At 44.6% G+C, this 19,759-nt stretch overlaps 1 protein-coding gene across 1 annotated transcript in view; it reads left to right on the forward strand.

The window, feature by feature from the left end:
* Positions 1 to 19,759, forward strand: part of PDK3 (pyruvate dehydrogenase kinase 3) — an 83,204-nt gene that overhangs the window by 40,097 nt on the left and 23,348 nt on the right. Inside the window, exons 2-7 of the mRNA XM_069761535.1 lie at positions 94 to 235; positions 2,276 to 2,347; positions 4,020 to 4,204; positions 7,769 to 7,858; positions 11,454 to 11,531; positions 12,708 to 12,784. Coding sequence (XP_069617636.1) covers positions 94 to 235; positions 2,276 to 2,347; positions 4,020 to 4,204; positions 7,769 to 7,858; positions 11,454 to 11,531; positions 12,708 to 12,784 — 644 coding nt within the window. The remainder of the gene's footprint in view (positions 1 to 93; positions 236 to 2,275; positions 2,348 to 4,019; positions 4,205 to 7,768; positions 7,859 to 11,453; positions 11,532 to 12,707; positions 12,785 to 19,759) is intronic.

The raw sequence follows: 19,759 nt of genomic DNA on the forward strand, positions 1-19,759 counted from the left end.
GTGATGGTTTCTCTGCTACAGTATGCCCTCCCCCATTCTTGTCAGAAAACATACCGTAATCTAAATGTAACCTAATCTGCATATACATTGCAGGGCGCAACAATGCCTGTGAAAAAACGTCATACCTCTTTTTGCGGAAAGAACTACCAGTTCGGCTTGCAAACACACTTAAGGAAGTTAACTTGCTGCCTGAAAACTTGCTCCAGAGGCCATCAGTGAAATTAGTACGATCCTGGTAAGTTACCTTTTTGATATTCCTATTAAATTAATTTAAATGGGGTTTCTGGGAGTTCATGGTCTGTGGGGATCCAACTGCGGGGACAACTGTGGTCAGCAGAGAGACGTCTGGAGCGTTATAGCCCTGACGTTGTAGAAACCAACATTTGTTTGCAGTTCCATCATCTTGTTCTAGTGAGCACCAAACACAACTCACCACGGTCATTGATGTCCTCTTGGTAATGTTTCCTTGGAGGCCGATACACTTTAGATAAATTTGATCTGCTAACGGCATGTAAGGGTCTGTGCACACGATGCGGATTTAACGGCAGTTTTCCATGCGTTGTACAGTACCATGTAAACGCATGGAAAACAAAATCTGCAGTGTACATACTGCGGAAATAAACGTGCGGAAACACTGCGGTTTATTTTCCGCAGCATGTCAATTCTTTGTGCCGATTCCGTAGCGTTTTACACCTGCTCCATAATTGGAATACGCAGGTGTTAAACCGCATGTAAAAACCATAGAAAATCCGCAAGTAAAAAACAGGGCATTTAAGGCTACATTCACATTTGCGTTGTTGGGCGCAGCGTCGGCGACGGATACCGACGCATGCGTCATGCGCCTCTATCTTTAACATGGGGGGGCGCATGGACATGCGCCGGTATGCGTTGTCATGCGTTGTATGACGCATGCGTTTTTTTTGGCGCACCAGACAGGGCGGACGACGCTACAGGTTGCAGTTTTGATGCGTCACATTTCCGAAGAAAAACACATGCAACGCACCTGCGTTGTAAATGCGCCAAAAAAACACATAAGTGTCTATGAAAAACGGATAGGGCGCAGGTGCCTGCGTTGAGCTGCGTTTTTTGACGCATGCGCCTTTTGACTTAATGTATTTTTTGGGGGCGTTTTTGATCTTCAATTGTATAGGACAACGCATGCGTCAAAAAACGCTGCGTTGTGTATGCGTTTGACATGCGTTGTGCGTTGCGTCGACGATGCTGCGCCCAACAACGCTAATGTGAACGTAGCCTTACCTGCGTATATTTCAGATAATAAAAAAAAAAAATCAAAATAAGATGAGTAAACCAGTGTATTTATCAAGATGTTCAGCATTTTATCTATATTTGGAACTTTTGTAAATATATCCCACAAAATCGTGGTATCTGGATGTCCACCTGAACCACAGCTGTGTCTATAATACTCTCTAATAGACTTGTTAAAGAGCAAGTGCATAGATGGTGGTTCCATGTAAGATGGCAGTCAGTACACACGTGGCCGACTCATGACAGGTACATCAATTTACAAAGTTAGATTTATGAGGTTGAAGAAGCTTGACAGCTGGAAAGTGCAGAAAGTTCCCGTAGACTTATTGAGTTGCTTAACCTAAGATGTGGCATCTCCATTATTCTCTTGTTCTTGACTGCAGGTTGTGGACTTTACCGGTTGAACACTCAGGGTGCAGCACTCATGATAGTCGTCAATAGATGGAGAGGTCCCAGGTGGGGGATGGTTAGGAGACTTGGTTGAAACAAATCTGGATTGGTAACGGGCAGAACATGGGAAGTCCAGGAATCTAATTCTGTACGCCACCAGTCAGATCAAAGCAGGGTCAGGGTAAGCTGGTTCATGAATAGGACGTAAATAGGAAATAGCAAGTAATTACTGGAGTATTTCCCCCTTAAGTGTTTCTGTAACCTGACATAACATCACTATCTCGATCTGGCGACTGTAGACAGCATGTAGTAGGATGCTATGGTGTCACATCGGTGACATGATACTACAGCTCTGGGTCAGGATGACAGCTGACGGGTCAGATGGAACACCACTGAAGCTCATGGTGACCTGCAGTGACTGACGACGTCCACTATGCTCATGTCTGATAGACAAAATTCAAACGCCCTTTTATAATGTATACTTTTTAATCCAGTATTCATGTTATTTTTTTGTTTCAATTAAAATATAGCAAATAAGATAATATAGCAGCACAAGAAAAGCCTGCAGATTTCAAGTACAAAGAAAGTAAAGTGAAACAATTGTTTGTTTCCCTTTTAGGTATATGCAGAGTTTTCTTGAAGTTTTAGAGTATGAGAATAAGAGTCCTGATGACCCTGACGTCCTGTATGAGTGAGTAAACGGTTCCTCTTACAATAAGCACTTGGTGCCATACAGAAAGAAGCCAATAAACCTATTTTGTTTCATTGCAGCACTTCATATTCTTAGACAGATCTTTTGAGACTAGATGAGGCAAAAGATTTTGAGACTGACACAAATTTTGGTTTTCAAAAAGATTTGCCGTGTCAGTGTTGTCCATCTTTCTGTCAGATGCATTTCATAAGATGTTAAACTTTTACTGATAAACACATCAAGTTTTTGCAAAGACTTAATATTTGCAGTGATGACCCTTTTTTTCTTCAAGTTCTCCATGGGTGCCGGATGTCATCTTCTGGGCCAAATCCTGACTGATAGCAACCCATTCTAAGTGCGTAGAGTTTATCACAATTTCTGTGTTTGTTTGTTTGTTTTTTTTGTCGTCCTTCTTTATGAGGATTGACAGATTCTTATTGGCATTGAGATCTGGGGGCTTCCTGTCCTTAGACTAAAAATGTCAATGTTTTGTTCACCGATTCACTTGATCACTTTTGCCTTTTGACCTGGAGCTCCATCATGCTAGAAAAAACATTATCACCAAATTGCTCTTGGATCTTTGGGAGAAGTTGTTCTTGGAGGATGTTTAGATCCCATTCTTTATTCATGGTAGTGTTCTTTGTGAAAATAGTGAATGACCCCCTCCCCTGGATGAAAAGCAACTCCTCACATGTATGGTCTTAGGACGCTTTGTTGTTAGCATGACACAGGATTTACGGTAGCTTCACCTTCTCTTCTCTGGACAGTCATTTTTATTCTAGATGTTCCAAACAAAGTTATTTTCTCTCATGTAGCTCCCTCCAGACTATTTAGGACATCTGGAAGAATGTTTTTCTGGAGAAGAGAAGGTGAGTGTCATCATGGTGTTCTGTGTCATGCCAATAGTACAAGCATCTTTAGACCATTCATGTGTGGAGATGCTTTTCATCCAAGGGAGTGGGCTGACTCGGAATTTAGCCTAAGAACACTGCCAGGAATAATGAATGGTATTTAAACATCCTCCAAGAGCAACTTATCCCAACGATCCATGAGCTATTTGGTGAACAAGGCTTTTTCCAACATGACGAAGACCATGTCAAAAGGCAAAAGTAACAACCAAGTGGATCGGTGAGCAAAATATTGACATCTTGGGTCCATGACCAGGAAACTCCAGATCGCAAACCCATTGAGATCCTGTGGTCAATGCTCAAAAAGTGGGAGGACAAACAAAAAACACAGAAATTGTGATTAACTACAAGCACTTATTAAACAATAATGGGCATGAGTAAGATTTTGGCCCAGAAGCCGATGTCCAGCTGCCAGGAAGAACCGCAGAAGTCTTGAAAATTCATTTGGAGCAGAAGACCTCTATTTTTGTTTTTATTTTTATGCTAAAGAACTATTGGTTCAGGTGGTGAATTTTGGTTCAATAGATCCAGAACACCTGGAATGGGTTTATTGCTGCAGACTCAGGACAAAACAAATTTTAAGTTTCCATAGATCATTTGTGGGGAAATTTGTACAGTGCAAACATTATGATTTTCAGCTTTCATTTGATTACCTCTAGCCTTGTATGTATAGAGCCTGCTGCTGTGCTACATTGTGCAAGAACATGCTGCTCTATTAATACAATTACAGACCTTTTTTTTTCCTTTTCTCCACTTTTTTTTAGCTTTTTAAATATCCTCATTCAAGTGAGAAATAGACACAATGATGTGGTCCCCACCATGGCCCAAGGTGTGATTGAGTACAAAGAGAAATATGGATTTGACCCTTTTGTCAGCAGTAATATTCAGTATTTCCTGGACAGGTTCTACACAAATAGGATCTCGTTCCGTATGCTCATTAATCAACACAGTAAGTATCTTGTCGAAATCCAAAGCGGCCTGTTGAAAATATAAGTGTGCGGTATTTTGACTCCAAATATTTCCTGAAGGAAATTGTTCATGCACGATGGTGGTCATGTTGCAAAAGAAAAAAAGAATTGGACAATTACACCAATTTTATTATATTTCTAAGCATTTTATGTAGACCAAAGTCATATCTAGCTTAAAGGATTTTCCACGAACAAAGTATATTTTAACCTCTAGATCTTGGACTAATAATAATAATAATTTCCTCAATTGGATGTGTTAATAAGAAATGTTCCTGTGCTGAGATAATCTTACAAGATTATTTTAGCACAGGAACAATTTTTTTTTATTTACTTTGTGTTCTGTAACTTTTTGTTATTATTGCAAGTTCTTCAATTATAATGTACTTTGTTTATGGGAAAATCCTTTTAAAGAAGCACTCCCATTATGGATTTTTTTTATTCACTAAACATGTGTATAATGTAGTGTGAATGTATTAATATACTCGCCTACCGCCACTTTCTCTGGTGTCCAGTGTTGTTCTTCTCCTCTTCTGAGTTATGTCACCGCTCTTCAGACTCTCCGGATCACTCTATGCGTGAGCCGGAAGCCTCTTACAATAAAAGCCTATGGTGCCACGCATTGAGCCTGGTTTTGACGCTTCATAGACTTGCATTGTAAAAGCCATATTCTGGTCACAGAAAGAGCAGCGTGACCCAGACAGTCTGTAGAGCGGTGACTTCACTCAGAAGAGGAGAATGGCGCTGGACACCCGAGAGAGCAGCGGTAAGGGAGTATATTCATACATTCACACTGTTACTTGCACAAATACACACATTGAATGAATTAAAAGCGTAATGGGATTGCTTCCTGAAGTCAAGCCTTGGTTAATACTGGCTATGTGTACTCCGCTCAAAAAAAATAATAAGAACACATAAATCACACATCAGATTCAGGTTGCAAATCTTGCCAAACGAGGATTAAAAAAAAAAAGTTTTTAAGTTGGCTGTGCTACTGGAATAAAGACTCTTTCTGCAGTAATATTTGAAGGTTCTTTATTGTCCCTTATTAATGCCACACTGGCGTTTTTATCAAGTGAAGAAACAGACAAGTGACTCGGATAACCGCCCCAAGTGAGCACCTCTGATGGAGAAATCCACCTCCTATACCAATCACATAGAGGTTTGTACAACCCTTCAAGTATTGTTCCTCCCTAGACCATCACTAACCTATCGTGAACCTGGCTGTGATGGAAGATGTTGCAATCTGTGTGATGTTCATTGCAAGGTCTCCAGACTTTCACGTCGCGCACATGCTCATTGTTCCTGTTCTCGTCTGTGAAAAGATGCATGGTTGTGATCACAGGCCCCACTGCAAGTCCTCATGCTGCCCTCAGAGAGTCTGTTTTTTACCAATTGTTCAGGAACATACACACTAGTAGCCCCACAGGAGGACATTTTGTAGTGCTCTAGTTCTCCTCCTGTTCCTCTTTTCACAAAAGAGCAGATGGGATTCCTGCTGGATGGTTGATGCTCTTCTGTGGCCATGTCCCACTATCTACTATATAATTGTCTAAAGGTCACTTCCGTCTGTTCGTTCTTTCTTTCTTTCTTTCACGGTTATTCATTCGCTGATTGGTCGCGGCAGCTGCCTGTCATGGCTGCCGCGACCAATCAGCGACGGCCACAGTCCAGAAGAAAATGGCCGCTGCTTCCTCCCCGCAGTCAGTGCCCGGCGTCCGCATAGTCCCCTCCGGTCAGCGCTCACACAGGGTTAATGGCAGCGTTGACCGCGGTGTAACGCACTCGGTTAACGCTGCTATTAACTCTGTGTGACCAACTTTTTACTATTCATGCTGCCTATGCAGCATGAATAGTAAAAATATCTAATGTTAAAAATAATTTAAAAAAAAAAAAAAAAAATAGTTACATACTCACCCTCCGGTGGCCCCCCGGATCAGGAACCAGCCTTTCCCGCTCCGCGCGACGCCCTGGTGACCGCTGCATGCATTGCGGTCTCGCGAGATGATGACGTACGGTCTTGCGACACCGCTACGTCATCATCTCGCGAGACCGCAATGCAATCTTCAGACCGGAGCGCGCGACAAGCATCGGGAACCGTCCGCTTCGATCCGGAGGCTCCAGGAGGTCAGTATGTAACTATTTTTTATTTTAATTCTTTTTTTTTTTTTAACAGGGATATGGTGCATACTACGTGACTGTGCTGTATACTATGTGGCTCTGTGCTGTATACTACGTGACTCTGTGCTGTATACTAGGTGACTGTGCTGTATACTACGTGACTCTGTGCTGTATACTACGTGACTCTGTGTTGTATACTACGTGGCTCTGTGCTGTATACTACGTGGCTCGGTGCTGTATACTGCGTGGCTCTGTGCTGTATACTACGTGGCTCTGTGCTGTATACTATGTGGCTGGGCAATATACTATGTGGCTGGGCAATATACTATGTGACTGGGCAATATACTATGTGACTGGGTAATATACTACGTGGCTCTGTGCTGTATACTACGTAACTGGGCAATATACTATGTGGCTGGGCAATATACTACGTGACTGGGCAATATACTACGTGGCTGGGCAATATACTACGTAGCTGGGCAATATACTATGTGACTGGGCAATATAGTACGTGAACTACATGGCTGGGCAAAATACTACGTCACTGGGCAATATACTACGTGGCTGGGCAATATACTACGTGGCTGGGCAATATACTACATGGCTGGGCAATATATTATGTGGCTGGGCAATATACTACGTGGCTGGGCAATATACTACGTGGCTGGGCAATATATTATGTGGCTGGGCAATATACTACGTGGCTGGGCAATATACTACGTGGTTGGGCAATATACTACGTGGCTGGGCAATATACTACGTGGCTGGGCAATATACTACGTGGCTGGGCAATATACTACGTAGCTGGGCAATATACTATGTGACTGGGCAATATAGTACGTGAACTACGTGGCTGGGCAAAATACTACGTCACTGGGCAAAATACTACGTGGCTGGGCAATATACTACGTGGCTGGGCAATATACTACGTGGCTGGGCAATATATTATGTGGCTGGGCAATATATTATGTGGCTGGGCAATGTACTACGTGGGCTGGGCAATATATTACGTAGCTGGGCAATATACTACGTGGACATACATATTCTAGAATACCCGATGCGTTAGAATCGGGCCACCATCTAGTCCTCATATAAGAGCCCATGTCCTGCTGTCTGCTCCATGTTTTTGATACTGTTCTTTCTAGGAGACACAGGAAACCTTCTTGCAACAGGACATATAGATGTCATCTTGGCGGAGCTAGGTTACCTGTGCAACCAGAGTCGGCTGCAGGTTCATATTACTTGTAGCAAAAGCGGAGAAGTGTCAGTCTGGAAGGATAAAGAGAGGGATTATTCGTGGCCACCATCATTCCATTCTTTGTGGCCTAGCTGTTGCCTTTCCGGTGCTCTTGTAGTGTATGCTTACCAGTATATCATTTCTTTATTGAATCCATAGAGGTGACTTCTCTTCTCTTTTTGCTTTTAAGCTCTTCTGTTCGGAGGGGACATAAATCCTGCACATCCAAAACATATTGGCAGCATTGATCCCTCCTGCAATGTTCCAGAAGTGGTGAAAGGTAAGTTTTCTACAGTTTTTATTAATTCTAGTTGAAAATATTGGTGTAACTCAAAAATGTGTATCGAACGGTATTCAGTCCGAAGGTCGTAGTTTACAGTTCTGAATACTCCACATAGAAAACCAATCAAGTAACTTTGCAAATGAATAGCTATTTCTTATGGTGTATTTTCTTCCAGAGCTGCATTCACAGTTCTGCTGGTTTCTATTAGGCTGTGTGCACACGTTGCTGATTTTTCACGTTTTTTTTCACGTTTTTTCACGATAAAAACGCTATAAAACCGCAAAAAAGCATACATTATGCATCCCATCATTTAGAATGAATTCCGCAATTTTTGTGCACATGATGCGTTTTATTCCGTGAAAAAAACGCATTGCGGTAAAAAACACAGCATGTTCATTAATTTTCCGGGTTTTTTGCGGATTTTCCACTATGTAATGCATTGGGAAATGTCCGGAAAAATCCGCAAAAAAAAAATGCACCAAAAACGCATGCAGATTTCTTGCAGAAAATTTCAGGTTTTTCTCAGGAAATTTCTGCAAGAAATCCTGAACGTATGCACATAGCCTAAGGCTTCTTTCACACTTCAGTTTTTACAATCTGCACAGGATCCATCAAAATGTTGAAATGACGGATCCTTTGCAGATTGTAAAAAACGGGTGCACTGGGCCCGTGTTTCTGACGGACCGGTCAAGGCTATGTGCACCTGTTGTGTATGTGTCTTCGCAGCGGTTTTCCGCTGCGAAAACGCATACACAACAAAACCGAGGTTAAAAATAATAGTAAAAAAAAATCGCAATATTCTTACCTTCCGGCGTCCCGCGCAGCGATGATGCTCCCGGCAGCTAGTGTTCCCAGTAATGCCTTGCGTGCAATGACCTCTGATGACGTAGAAGTCTCACGAGACCGCGACGTCATCAGGTCATTTCGCAATGCATCCATGGGAACGCAAGCTGCCGGGAGCATCGCGAGCATCGGTAATGCTGTGCGGGACGCTGGAAGGTGAGAATATTGCGTTTTTTTAAGCATTATATCGTCTTACTATTGTTGCTGCATAGGCAGCATCAATAGTAAAAAGAGAGAGAGCGCAAGCGAGAGAGAATTTCCCTGACTGGAAATTCTTCCACGCATGCTCAGTTTCAAAAGACTGAACCCGTCGCTGGATTCCTGCTTTTGACAGTCGGTGACGGATCCTAGGCTTCCATTATAGCCAATGATGGGCAACGCAGGACGCGTCACTGAGCGATTTTCCGCAGAAAAAATTTCCTCTGTGCGTTGTCCTCGCCCGACGGACAGCGATTTTCCGACGGATCCAATGCACGACGGATGAAACGGATGGCCATCCGTCACAATCCGTTGCTAATTCAAGTCTATGGGAAATAACAGGATCCAAAAGAAAAATTTGCTGGATTCTGTTTTTTCAAAAATCAATGGATTTCGACCGGAGCTCAAAGACGGAAGTGTGAAAGAGGCCTTAGTTGATAAGCTTGTAAGCTTAAGGTACCGTTACACTAAACGACTTACCAACGATCACGACCAGCGATACGACCTGGCCGTGATCGTTGGTAAGTCGTTGTGTGGTCGCTGCGGAGCTGTCACACAGACAGCTCTCTCCAGCGACCAACGATCAGAGGAAAGACTTCGGCATCGTTGAAACTGTGTTCAACGATGCCGAAGTCCCCGGGTAACCAGGGTAAACATCGGGTTACTAAGTGCAGGGCCGCGCTTAGTAACCCGATATTTACCCTGGTTACCATTGTAAAAGTAAAAAAAAAAAAAAAAAAAAACAGTACATACTCACATTCCGATGTCTGTCACGTCCTCCGCCGTCAGCTTCCCCCACTGACTGTGTCAGCGCTGGCCGTAAAACAGAGCACAGCAGTGACGTCACCGATGTGCTCTGCTTTACGGCCGTCACTGACAGTCAGTGCAGGGAAGCTGACGGCGGGGGACGTGACAGACATGGGAATGTGAGTATGTACTGTTTTTTTTTAACTTTTACAATGGTAACCAGGGTAAATAGTAAATATCGGGTTACTAAGCGCAGGGCCGCGCTTAGTAACCCGATATTTACCCTGGTTACAAGTGAACACATCGCTGGATCGGCGTTACACACGCCGATCCAGCGATGACAGTGGGTGATCAGCGACCAAAAAAAGGTCCTGATCATTCCCAGCGACCAACGATCTCCCAGCAGGGGCCTGATCGTTGGTGGCTGTCACACATAGCGTGACGTTGCAACGATATCGTTAACGAAATCGTTATGTGTGAAGGTTCCTTTACACATCTGACAGCACAGCTAATCTCATGTTTTAGAGACATTTGCATGAATGTTTATCCCCAGGGCTAGCTTTAACACTCAGCAAGCAATGGATGCTGGGAGATTTGAATTTACTTTTAAAGAGGTTAACCAGGACTTATTATCTACCTGCCTGGTGCTGACTCAGAGCAGTCACCAACTGTGATTCATCTGCTCCACATCAACAGGAGAGCACTGCTTCCAGGCGGCTCTGTCAATGGGGGTGATTTCTTTTGTCATGCTGATTGACACCCAGCTTTCCGTTGTTAAACAGCAGGGAGTAATAGCTGTCAAACATGATGTTGGCAGTGACCCACCATCAACAGAGCGGAAGAGAAGGCACAGCTCTGTTGATCTTACGTCAGTGGGAGCGGTAGGAGGATCTCCAGCAGAAGCTTTGTCCCGGCAAAGATCGGCAGGGCACAATAATATAGTGTTCTATGGTCCTGGGTATCCCCTTTAGGGATTTATGTACAGTAGAGGCAGATCTACACCATCAATGTAGGTGAATGGCCTACCAAATATTATATTGCATGAACATTCTGCATCTTCAAGCTGCTCTTGAGTGGTTCTCTGATCCATAATTGACAGTCCCAAATTGCGGACTCTCTTCTGATGTCCATGTTCCTTTAAAGGGGTTTACTCAGGTTTTTAAGTGGGTAAATTGCAAATCACTTGTAAAAACAATCCAACTTTGCTATCTACCTCCTATTAAAAATCCTCTCTGCCTTCAATAATGGAGATATTTTTAACCTCACAGAGTACAACTTGTTGGCTAGATTACCGGCCACCTCTGTTGTTGAGCAGCGCTCTTAAAGGGACTCTGTCACCTGAATTTGGAGGGAACAATTTTCAGCCATAGGGGCGGGGTTTTCGGGTGTTTGATTCACCCTTTCCTTACCCGCTGGCTGCATGCTGGCTGCAATATTGGATTGAAGTTCATTCTCTGTCCTCCGTAGTACACGCCAGCCTCAGTCCCTCTGCCCCTCCCCCATGCTGCAGAGGTAAAGTTGCCAGCAACCATGCTACCGGCCTGAACTGTCCATTTTTAGAAGCGTTCCACCTCCGGCAAAGCAGGAAGTTGGGTACTATTAGCTGAGCACCCTCGGAGATGTATCGGTAGGAAAACCCTTTAACAGCGCATATAGAAAGTAGTTGTCATCATGGAATAAATCCTTGATCAGCTGAAGTCACTTGTTGTAAAGGAATCGGTTAATTTTTTTTTTTTTTAACTCTTTACTTGCATTACGAGGTTGCTTAAACCTTCTATACATCACTACATATTCTTCTTGACAGATGCCTATGATACGGCAAAAATGCTGTGTGAGCAATACTACTTGGCTGCACCGGAGCTTAGAATTGAAGAATTTAATGGTAAAGTATCCACTGTCATATTCATCTAATAAAGTGATGTGTGAGGCCAGCTGTAATAAAGTATCCCATAGTCCACAAATGCGACGTATGAGTAAATGGTATCCTGCCAGATAACCAGGACTTTACCTAACAGGCCCTTTATGTCCACGAAGACAATTATATTGGATCTTGATGTAAAAATTGATGCATGTGCGTGTCAGCGCTAAAGCTTTGTTCACACTTACTGTAGGTTGTTTTTTTTTTGCCATTTTTGCCCTTGCGTTTTTTGTTATTTTACTGTCCCAGCAAATTGTATCCGCTTTTTCAAATCTCATGCACACGCTGCTTATTTTTTCCTTGCAGATTTGACGGCGTTTCAGATCTGCAACATTTCAAATCTATCAGTGACTTAAATGGTGAAAACAGCTGAAAAAAAAACAATGTAAAAAAAATGCACAAAAAAGTGGTAAAAATGCGTGTTTTTTTATGCAGAGATTTTTTTTCTGCCACAAGACTAATTTTTGATGCTGAAATGTCTTTAGCGTGTTCACATACTCTAATACCGCTCATGGCCATACCTGCTGGTGCATACCCCTACATATTTATTAACCACTAGATTGTGGCCCGATTCTAACGCATCGGGTATTCTAGAATATGCATGTCCCCGTAGTATATGGACAATGATGATTCCAGAATTCGCGGCAGACTGTGCCCGTCGCTGATTGGTCGAGGCAACCTTTATGACATCATCGTCGCCATGGCAACCATTATGACATCTACGTCGATGCTGTGCCCGTCGCTGAATCAGAAATGTGAGATGTCTATGTCCTTTATGACATCATCGTCGCTGTGCCCGTTGCTGATTGGTCGAGGCCTGGCGGCCTCGACCAATCAGAGACGCGGGATTTCTACGTCGATGCTGTGCCGGTCTCTGATTGGTCGAGGCCTGGTGGCCTCGACCAATCAGAGAGCCGGGATTTCCAGGGCAGACAGACAGACAGACGGAAAAACCCTTAGACAATTATATATATAGATACTTAATGTTTATATGGCCAGTGGTTCACAATTACCAATAATCTGGCATTTTGGCAACTCCTAGATAATTCTAGTTTGTAGTTATCTTTTGTATGTATTGTATTTCACATACTTCTGTTATATTTATTAGCTTTTTATACATAGTGTTTATTTCTTTGGCAGCTAAAGCTCCCGGTAGACCGCTGCAGGTGGTGTATGTGCCTTCTCACCTGTTTCATATGTTATTTGAATTATTTAAGGTAGGTTCACAGCAAGGTACTTTAAGATTTTGCTTCTTTTTTTTGCCAATATTCTGAATAATGTTCAGTGTTTATGTAATACTAGATTGTGGCCCGATTCTAACGCATCGGGTATTCTAGAATATGCATGTCCCCGTAGTGTATGGACTGTGGCAGACTGTGCCCGTCGCTGATTGGTCGAGGCAACCTTTATGACATCATCGTCGCCATGCCAACCATTATGACATCTACGTCGATACTGTGCCCGTCGCTGAATCAGAAACGTGGGATTTCTACGTCCTTTATGGCATCATCGTCACTGTGCCCGTTGCTGATTGGTCGAGGCCAGAGACGCGGGATATCTACGTCCTTTATGACATCATCGTCGCTGTGCTCGTTGCTGATTGGTCGAGGCCTGGCGGCCTCGACCAATCAGAGACGCGGGATTTCTACGTCGATGCTGTGCCGGTCTCTGATTGGTCGAGGCCTGGCGGCCTCGACCAATCAGAGACGCGGGATTTCCAAGACAGACAGACAGACAGACAGAAAGACAGACAGATGGAAAAACCCTTAGGCAATCTATATATATAATTGTCTAAGGGTTTTTCCGTCTGTCTGTCTGTCTTTCTGTCTGTCTGTCTGTCCTGGAAATCCCGCGTCTCTGATTGGTCGAGGCCGCCAGGTCTCGACCAATCAGCAACGGGCACAGCGACGATGATGTCATAAAGGACGTAGACATCTCACGTTTCTGATTCAGCGACGGGCACAGTATCGACGTAGATTTTCCGTCTGTCTGTCTGTCCTGGAAATCCCACGTCTCTGATTGGTCGAGGCCGCAACCAATCAGCAACGGGCACAGCGACGATGATGTCATAAAGGACGTAGACATCTCACGTTTCTGATTCAGCGACGGGAACAGTATCGACGTAGATGTCATAATGGTTGCCATGGCGACGATGATGTCATAAAGGTTGCCTCGACCAATCAGCGACGGGCACAGTCTGCCGCGAATTCTGGAATTATCATTGTCCATATACTACGGGGACATGCATATTCTAGAATACCCGATGCATTAGAATCGGGCCACAATCTAGTTAAATATATAGACTAGATTGTGGCCCGATTCTAACGCATCGGGTATTCTAGAATATGCATGTCCCCGTAGTATATGGACAATGATGATTCCAGAATTCGCGGCAGACTGTGCCCGTCGCTGATTGGTCGAGGCAACCTTTATGACATCATCGTCGCCATGGCAACCATTATGACATCATCGTCGCTGTGCCCGTTGCTGATTGGTCGAGGCCTGGCGGCCTCGACCAATCAGACGCGGGATGTCTACGTCCTTTATGACATCATCGTCGCTGTGCCCGTTGCTGATTGGTCGAGGCCTGGCGGCCTCGACCAATCAGACGCGGGATGTCTACGTCCTTTATGACATCATCGTCGCTGTGCCCGTTGCTGATTGGTCGAGGCCTGGCGGCCTCGACCAATCAGACGCGGGATGTCTACGTCCTTTATGACATCATCGTCGCTGTGCCCGTTGCTGATTGGATTTCTACGTCGATGCTGTGCCGGTCTCTGATTGGTCGAGGCCTGGCGGCCTCGACCAATCAGAGAGCCGGGATTTCCAGGACAGACAGACAGACGGAAAAACCCTTAGGCAATTATATATATAGATATCTGATCATATACCTGATGTAAATAAGACGCTGTAGACAGTGGTCGCCGCTCTGCAGGGGTCATTATGACCATGTATTTTAAAGATGGCCCATGCCACAGGAAACACGTGAACAAGCCCTTGTGGTTTAACAGCTGGATATAAGTCTTCGGGTAAAGACAATCTGTCAGTGGGATCAACCATCCTAAGCGGTCTATATGGGCATGAAGTTCATAAGAAACAGAGTACAATGATTCATTGATATTTGCGATCTGATGTTTTGTTCCAGAGAAAACAATGTTTTTCTTTTATGTAAGTGATCTGTTCAGGACTATGGGCTGGATACTGATCTGCCTCCAGAGATTGTTTTAAATAAGAGGCCATTAGCAGGTGAGACGTGGAACTAACATAAAACAGCAGAACTGAACTTTGTCTCATAACAAACACGTTAGCAGCTGCAGCTCTCACAGCTCAGCTGTATTGCAAAACTGACTGCCTGTGAGATGGAAGCTCAGAGGAACCTCCAGATGTGTCGGGTGTAATCACACACAGCTCTGCAGTGAGAGCAGAGAGTGGCCATTACACATCACACTGGTCATGACTAGGGTTGAGCGAAACGGGTCGGCCAGATTCAGAAGTCGCCGACTTTTGGCAAAGACGGGTTTCATGAAACCCGACCCGACCCCTGTGTGGGGTCGGCCATGAGGTCGGCGATCTTCTGAATCTGGAATCGGAATTCCGATACCGATTCCCGATATGTTTAAGATATCGGGAATCGGTATCGGAATTCAGATTTAAGTGTAAAATAAAGAATAAAAATAAAAAATATTACTATACTCACCCTCGGACGCGCCCTGGTTGTAACCGGGAGCCTTCCTTCCTAAGAATGAGCGCCTGAAGGACCTTTCGATGACGTCGCGGATTGTGATTGGTCGCGTGAGCGGTCACATGGGCGTCAGGCGACCAATCACAAGCCGCGACGTCATCGAAAGGTCCTTCAAGCGCTGATTCTTAGGAAGGAAGGCTCCCGGTTACAACCAGGGCGCGTCCGAGGGTGAGTATAGCAATATTTTTTATTTTTATTCTTTATTTTACACAATAATATGGATCGCAGGGCCTGAAGGAGAGTTTCCTCTCCTTCAGACCCTGGGAACCATTAGAAACCCAATGCACTGCATTGGGTTTCGTGTTTCGGCCGACCCCGACTTTTCTATAGGATCGGCCGATTTCACTCGACCCGACTTTTGAAAAAGTCGGGTTTCGTGAAATCCGACCCGATCCTATAAAAACAAAAGTCGCTCACCCTAGTCATGACCCCTTTTATTTATAATAATCTCTGGAGGCAGATTCATGTGCAGATCAGTGCCCATAACAGCTCATTTACATATAAGAAAAACGTGATTTTCTGTAGAATAAGACATCGGATTGCAGATATCAAGGTTTCCTTTTATTCAGCTTCCTATGACCTACATGCCCATATAGACTTAGGAGGGTTCATCCTACTGACAGATTCCCTTTAATAAAGATGTCCTGATGGAACATCTATTTGAGGAAATGTAACTGAGACCATTCGGGTATGTTGGCACCTGGTGAATACGATTGGATAATTGCTGATCAGAAGATCCGCAGCATGTTACAGTATTAGAGTGGATTACATGTTCCCAAATGTAATCCACATGTTGCAGAAAAAAAATCAGGATGTCAATTTTTGGCAAATTTATGCAGCGCCCCAGAGTCCTGGTTGTTGCAGTAATGTCGTCCTTCCACCAGGGGGAGTGATGTTACGTCTGATGGCACCAAAGGAGTTCACCTTGCCAGGTATCATAAAACACACTTCACACGCCTGTCCACCAGGGGGAGCTAAGGGTTCTATCTACTAGGCCACTCCTCACACAGGGTAAAACTGGTGGGTTGGTTAGGAAGTTAGTCAGAAGGAGGAGAGGAGAGTTCCTGGCTAGAGACCGACGAGGAAAGGTCTGCAGGTCGAGCTGGCTGGGGTGATCCCTGGTCAGATCCAGACTGAAGTCTGAGGAGAAAGGAAAGAAGGACACGGAGCTGCGCCTGCATCCCATGCGGCAGCATCCTAAGAAAGGACACGAAAGGAATTGTGTTGTAGGGAGTGAGCCACGAAGTCACAGTAAAAGGCGAACAAAAACCAGAAGGAGTCCTGTCCTGAGAGAGGCTGCCTTCTTCTGGAGCGCGGGCCGGTGGCCGGAACATCGAGGGAGTAATAGACTCTACGCTTTACTTCAGAGACCGGCAAGGCAGTCAATTCCAAGTTGGCTGTCCGTCCTAAGAACCTAAGCAGACACGGTGGCAATTGTGGAGGAGGGGCGTCACTGGGGTCCCTATAAACAAGCCTCAGTCCACCACCGTAATACGGGTTTGTCCTATCCATCTGGGGAACAGAGCGAGAGAAGTAACAGTGAGGACCTTATGGTAGCTTATGCAAAGTAGGGACCTACTACGTTACTGTGCGCAAGGGGAAGGCTACTGATTTCCACCTGGATAAGGGGACTCTGGAATTTCCATCAGACCGGCCGGAGTCTGCCTGCCCTGTCATCCGGCACTCTGGACTGTGGATGCTGAAGCCTTCAGTAAAGGTAAAGAGACTGCACCCATTGTGTCCTCGTTATTCACCGCGCCTTGCACCATCCACCATCAACATCTACACCTCTGGGAAGCCCTGGGGATATACTTCACCTGCGGGAAGGTATAAAATCTAGCTGCCATAACATCACCCCCGCGGACCCCTGAGCAGCGTCTGTCACTCTGACCGAATACCACAGGTGGCGTCATGAACACTACCGTTATCTACGAACTCTGCCTTTTATTGGGCGCTCCTCATAGGGCCACAGTCTGGGTCGGGCCACCGTGACATCCTCGCTGAGGGAACTGAAGGACCCGGTACCGAGTACCCCATTGCCCTTACGTGGGGGCGATCCATTTACATGTTATGCTATGTTCCCACTGAGATTTTAGTGAGTTTTTGATGATACAGATTTTTTGCACCATTTCTGCATCCATTAAGTAGAATAGTTACCTGCATTTTTTTTTTAAAAATATGCAGCATAAAAAACTCACCAAAAACTAATTGTGGGAATGTAGCCATAGATGAGCAGATTTTGTGGCGAATTTTAAGGCCATATCCACACGGAGTTGTATTTGTTTCTGCTGAGTTTTTTTTTTCTTTCTCCTCCAGAAAATCCACTTTATTTAGCAATTCTAGCAAAGTGGAAGTGATTTCCAGAACACTTATGCCCAGTGTGCGTTTAGAGATATTGTTGGACTGTGCGTTGTTAAGTGTGTTTTACTTTTTTTTTTTGCCCTATGGAATTCTGTTGGGATGCAGTTACATATTGAAATGATCTGCCTGTTATTGACTTGCACTACTCTGTCCCTTACTGAGACCAGACCAGTGCATGTTGCGAGTGGGTGCACAAATTGATTGGCGTGCACCCCTTCAAGTCTGTGGATGTGAGGAAATCATCGGACTGCACTCTGATGTGGGATCTGTCCGATTAGTGTGGACGCAAAGAATGGAGAGCATTGATTAGAGTGTAATTGGCATAATTGATCATATTCTTTCGCATGAGAGGATCTGCGCTCGAGTGAACCCGGCCTTATGCAGAGCATGAGATCAGTGGTACACCCGCAGCAGGTGTGCCACCAAATACAGAGAATGGCTGCTGCAACTGCAGAAGAGGACAGTGTGTTAGCGGGGGAAGTGTAGAGCCTGCCGCTGACCTGTACAAAGCGTTCTGGCGCTCTGCCGTGACACTGGTTGAGGGGCAGCACATAAAACATGGAGCAGTGTGGACATTACTGTTTGGAGCAACTAGAGGCCCTGTCGGAGATTAGAGGTGTCCAAAAAAGCCCTTGGTGAGGGGAACTCCAGAAGAAATAGGACCCCGAGTAACTGTTGCTAGACGTTCCCTCACACTCCTATAACAATGAGTTCCGTACTAGAGCTGTGTGCACCTCAGAGCCGGATGTGCTGATCATCGCTGTATCCTTCTTACAGGAAATCTTTCAGCACAAAATGACTGTGAAAACCAATCTCCACACCTTGTAGGGGGCACAACCCTAATAAAAATCCTACATTTAGTGTCCAAATCTATTGTTGTGATTGCTATTTGTTGTCCATTTATCTCTGCCCCACTCTCATCTTTAGGGCTCATACTCAATTGCGCGAGACTCGGATGAGTCTCGCACGGCAATACCCGGTGTTGCTGCCGGCACTCAGATCAGAGCGTGAGGCCGCATAGGAATACATGCAGCTGCACGCTCCGCTCCTCTGTGCCAGGTGCAGTGCCGAGTATTGCCGTGCAAGACTCATCCGAGTCTCGCGCAAGTGAGTGAGCCCTAAAAAGGAGTATTTTCCAGTTTGAATGCTTTCCCCTATCTAATAGCTGAATCATGAAGCACCACGGTAGATAATGAAAGAGAACAAACCAAATAAGCTCACCCAAAATGCCCAGCAGGCGACAAAGCGTCAGGACAACTCCAAGCAAAATTCAACACAAAAAAACGGAGCAAGAACGTCCAAAACCACATACCGTAATTATAAAAATATGTAAAGTCTTTATTTATTATAAAAATAACACGCTATCAACAATTGCAATAAAGTGCTGTATGCACTATGCATTTAAAAGAGGACCACAGGAAGGAGACATGACGATAGCCAAGCAAAGTAAATATACATCCCTTTTGATTTGGCAATAAAGGTAAGACGATGATCACATATGCAGGGTCCAGCCGGTATCCCCTTAGACAAAGTAGCGCAGATACAATACATTAAATGCAGCAAATGAAGGATCAAGCTTACCCATTACAGTCATGTGAATAGAGTGCCCCCTCCTTGCTTGGCGCCCCCGGACGCGCGTTTCACATATTCGCTTTCTCAGCGGGGGCTGGAGCCGTCATAGCAATACAATATGCCACAGAACTGGACGCAATTGAGTCATTGTGCTTTAGCTGCTACGGATGCCGTATATGGTCTTACTGTAGCTAATATCACGCTATAGATGTATGCTATCGGGCTGTACAAAGAATCTTTCCACCTGAAGTTCAAAAGAAATGGAATAATCTGACAAGTTTTGAAAAATTCACCTGTATTCGCACATTGCAGGCTTGGTACACTTTTATGCAGTAATTGTGGTAAATCGGAATCATTTGTGCAGCAATTTTTGAAAATCACAAAAACTGCACTGCGGCTGCAGCATGTGAACACGGCCTAACAAGCAGAAATAATGTCCTAAAAAGCGCTCAAAGTCCCATTCACACAGCAAACTCTATCAGGACAAATGATCATTAATATTGTTTTTGTTCTATAC

This window comes from Ranitomeya imitator, chromosome 3 (assembly GCF_032444005.1).
Source record: "Ranitomeya imitator isolate aRanImi1 chromosome 3, aRanImi1.pri, whole genome shotgun sequence".
NCBI classification, from domain to species: Eukaryota; Metazoa; Chordata; class Amphibia; order Anura; family Dendrobatidae; genus Ranitomeya; species Ranitomeya imitator.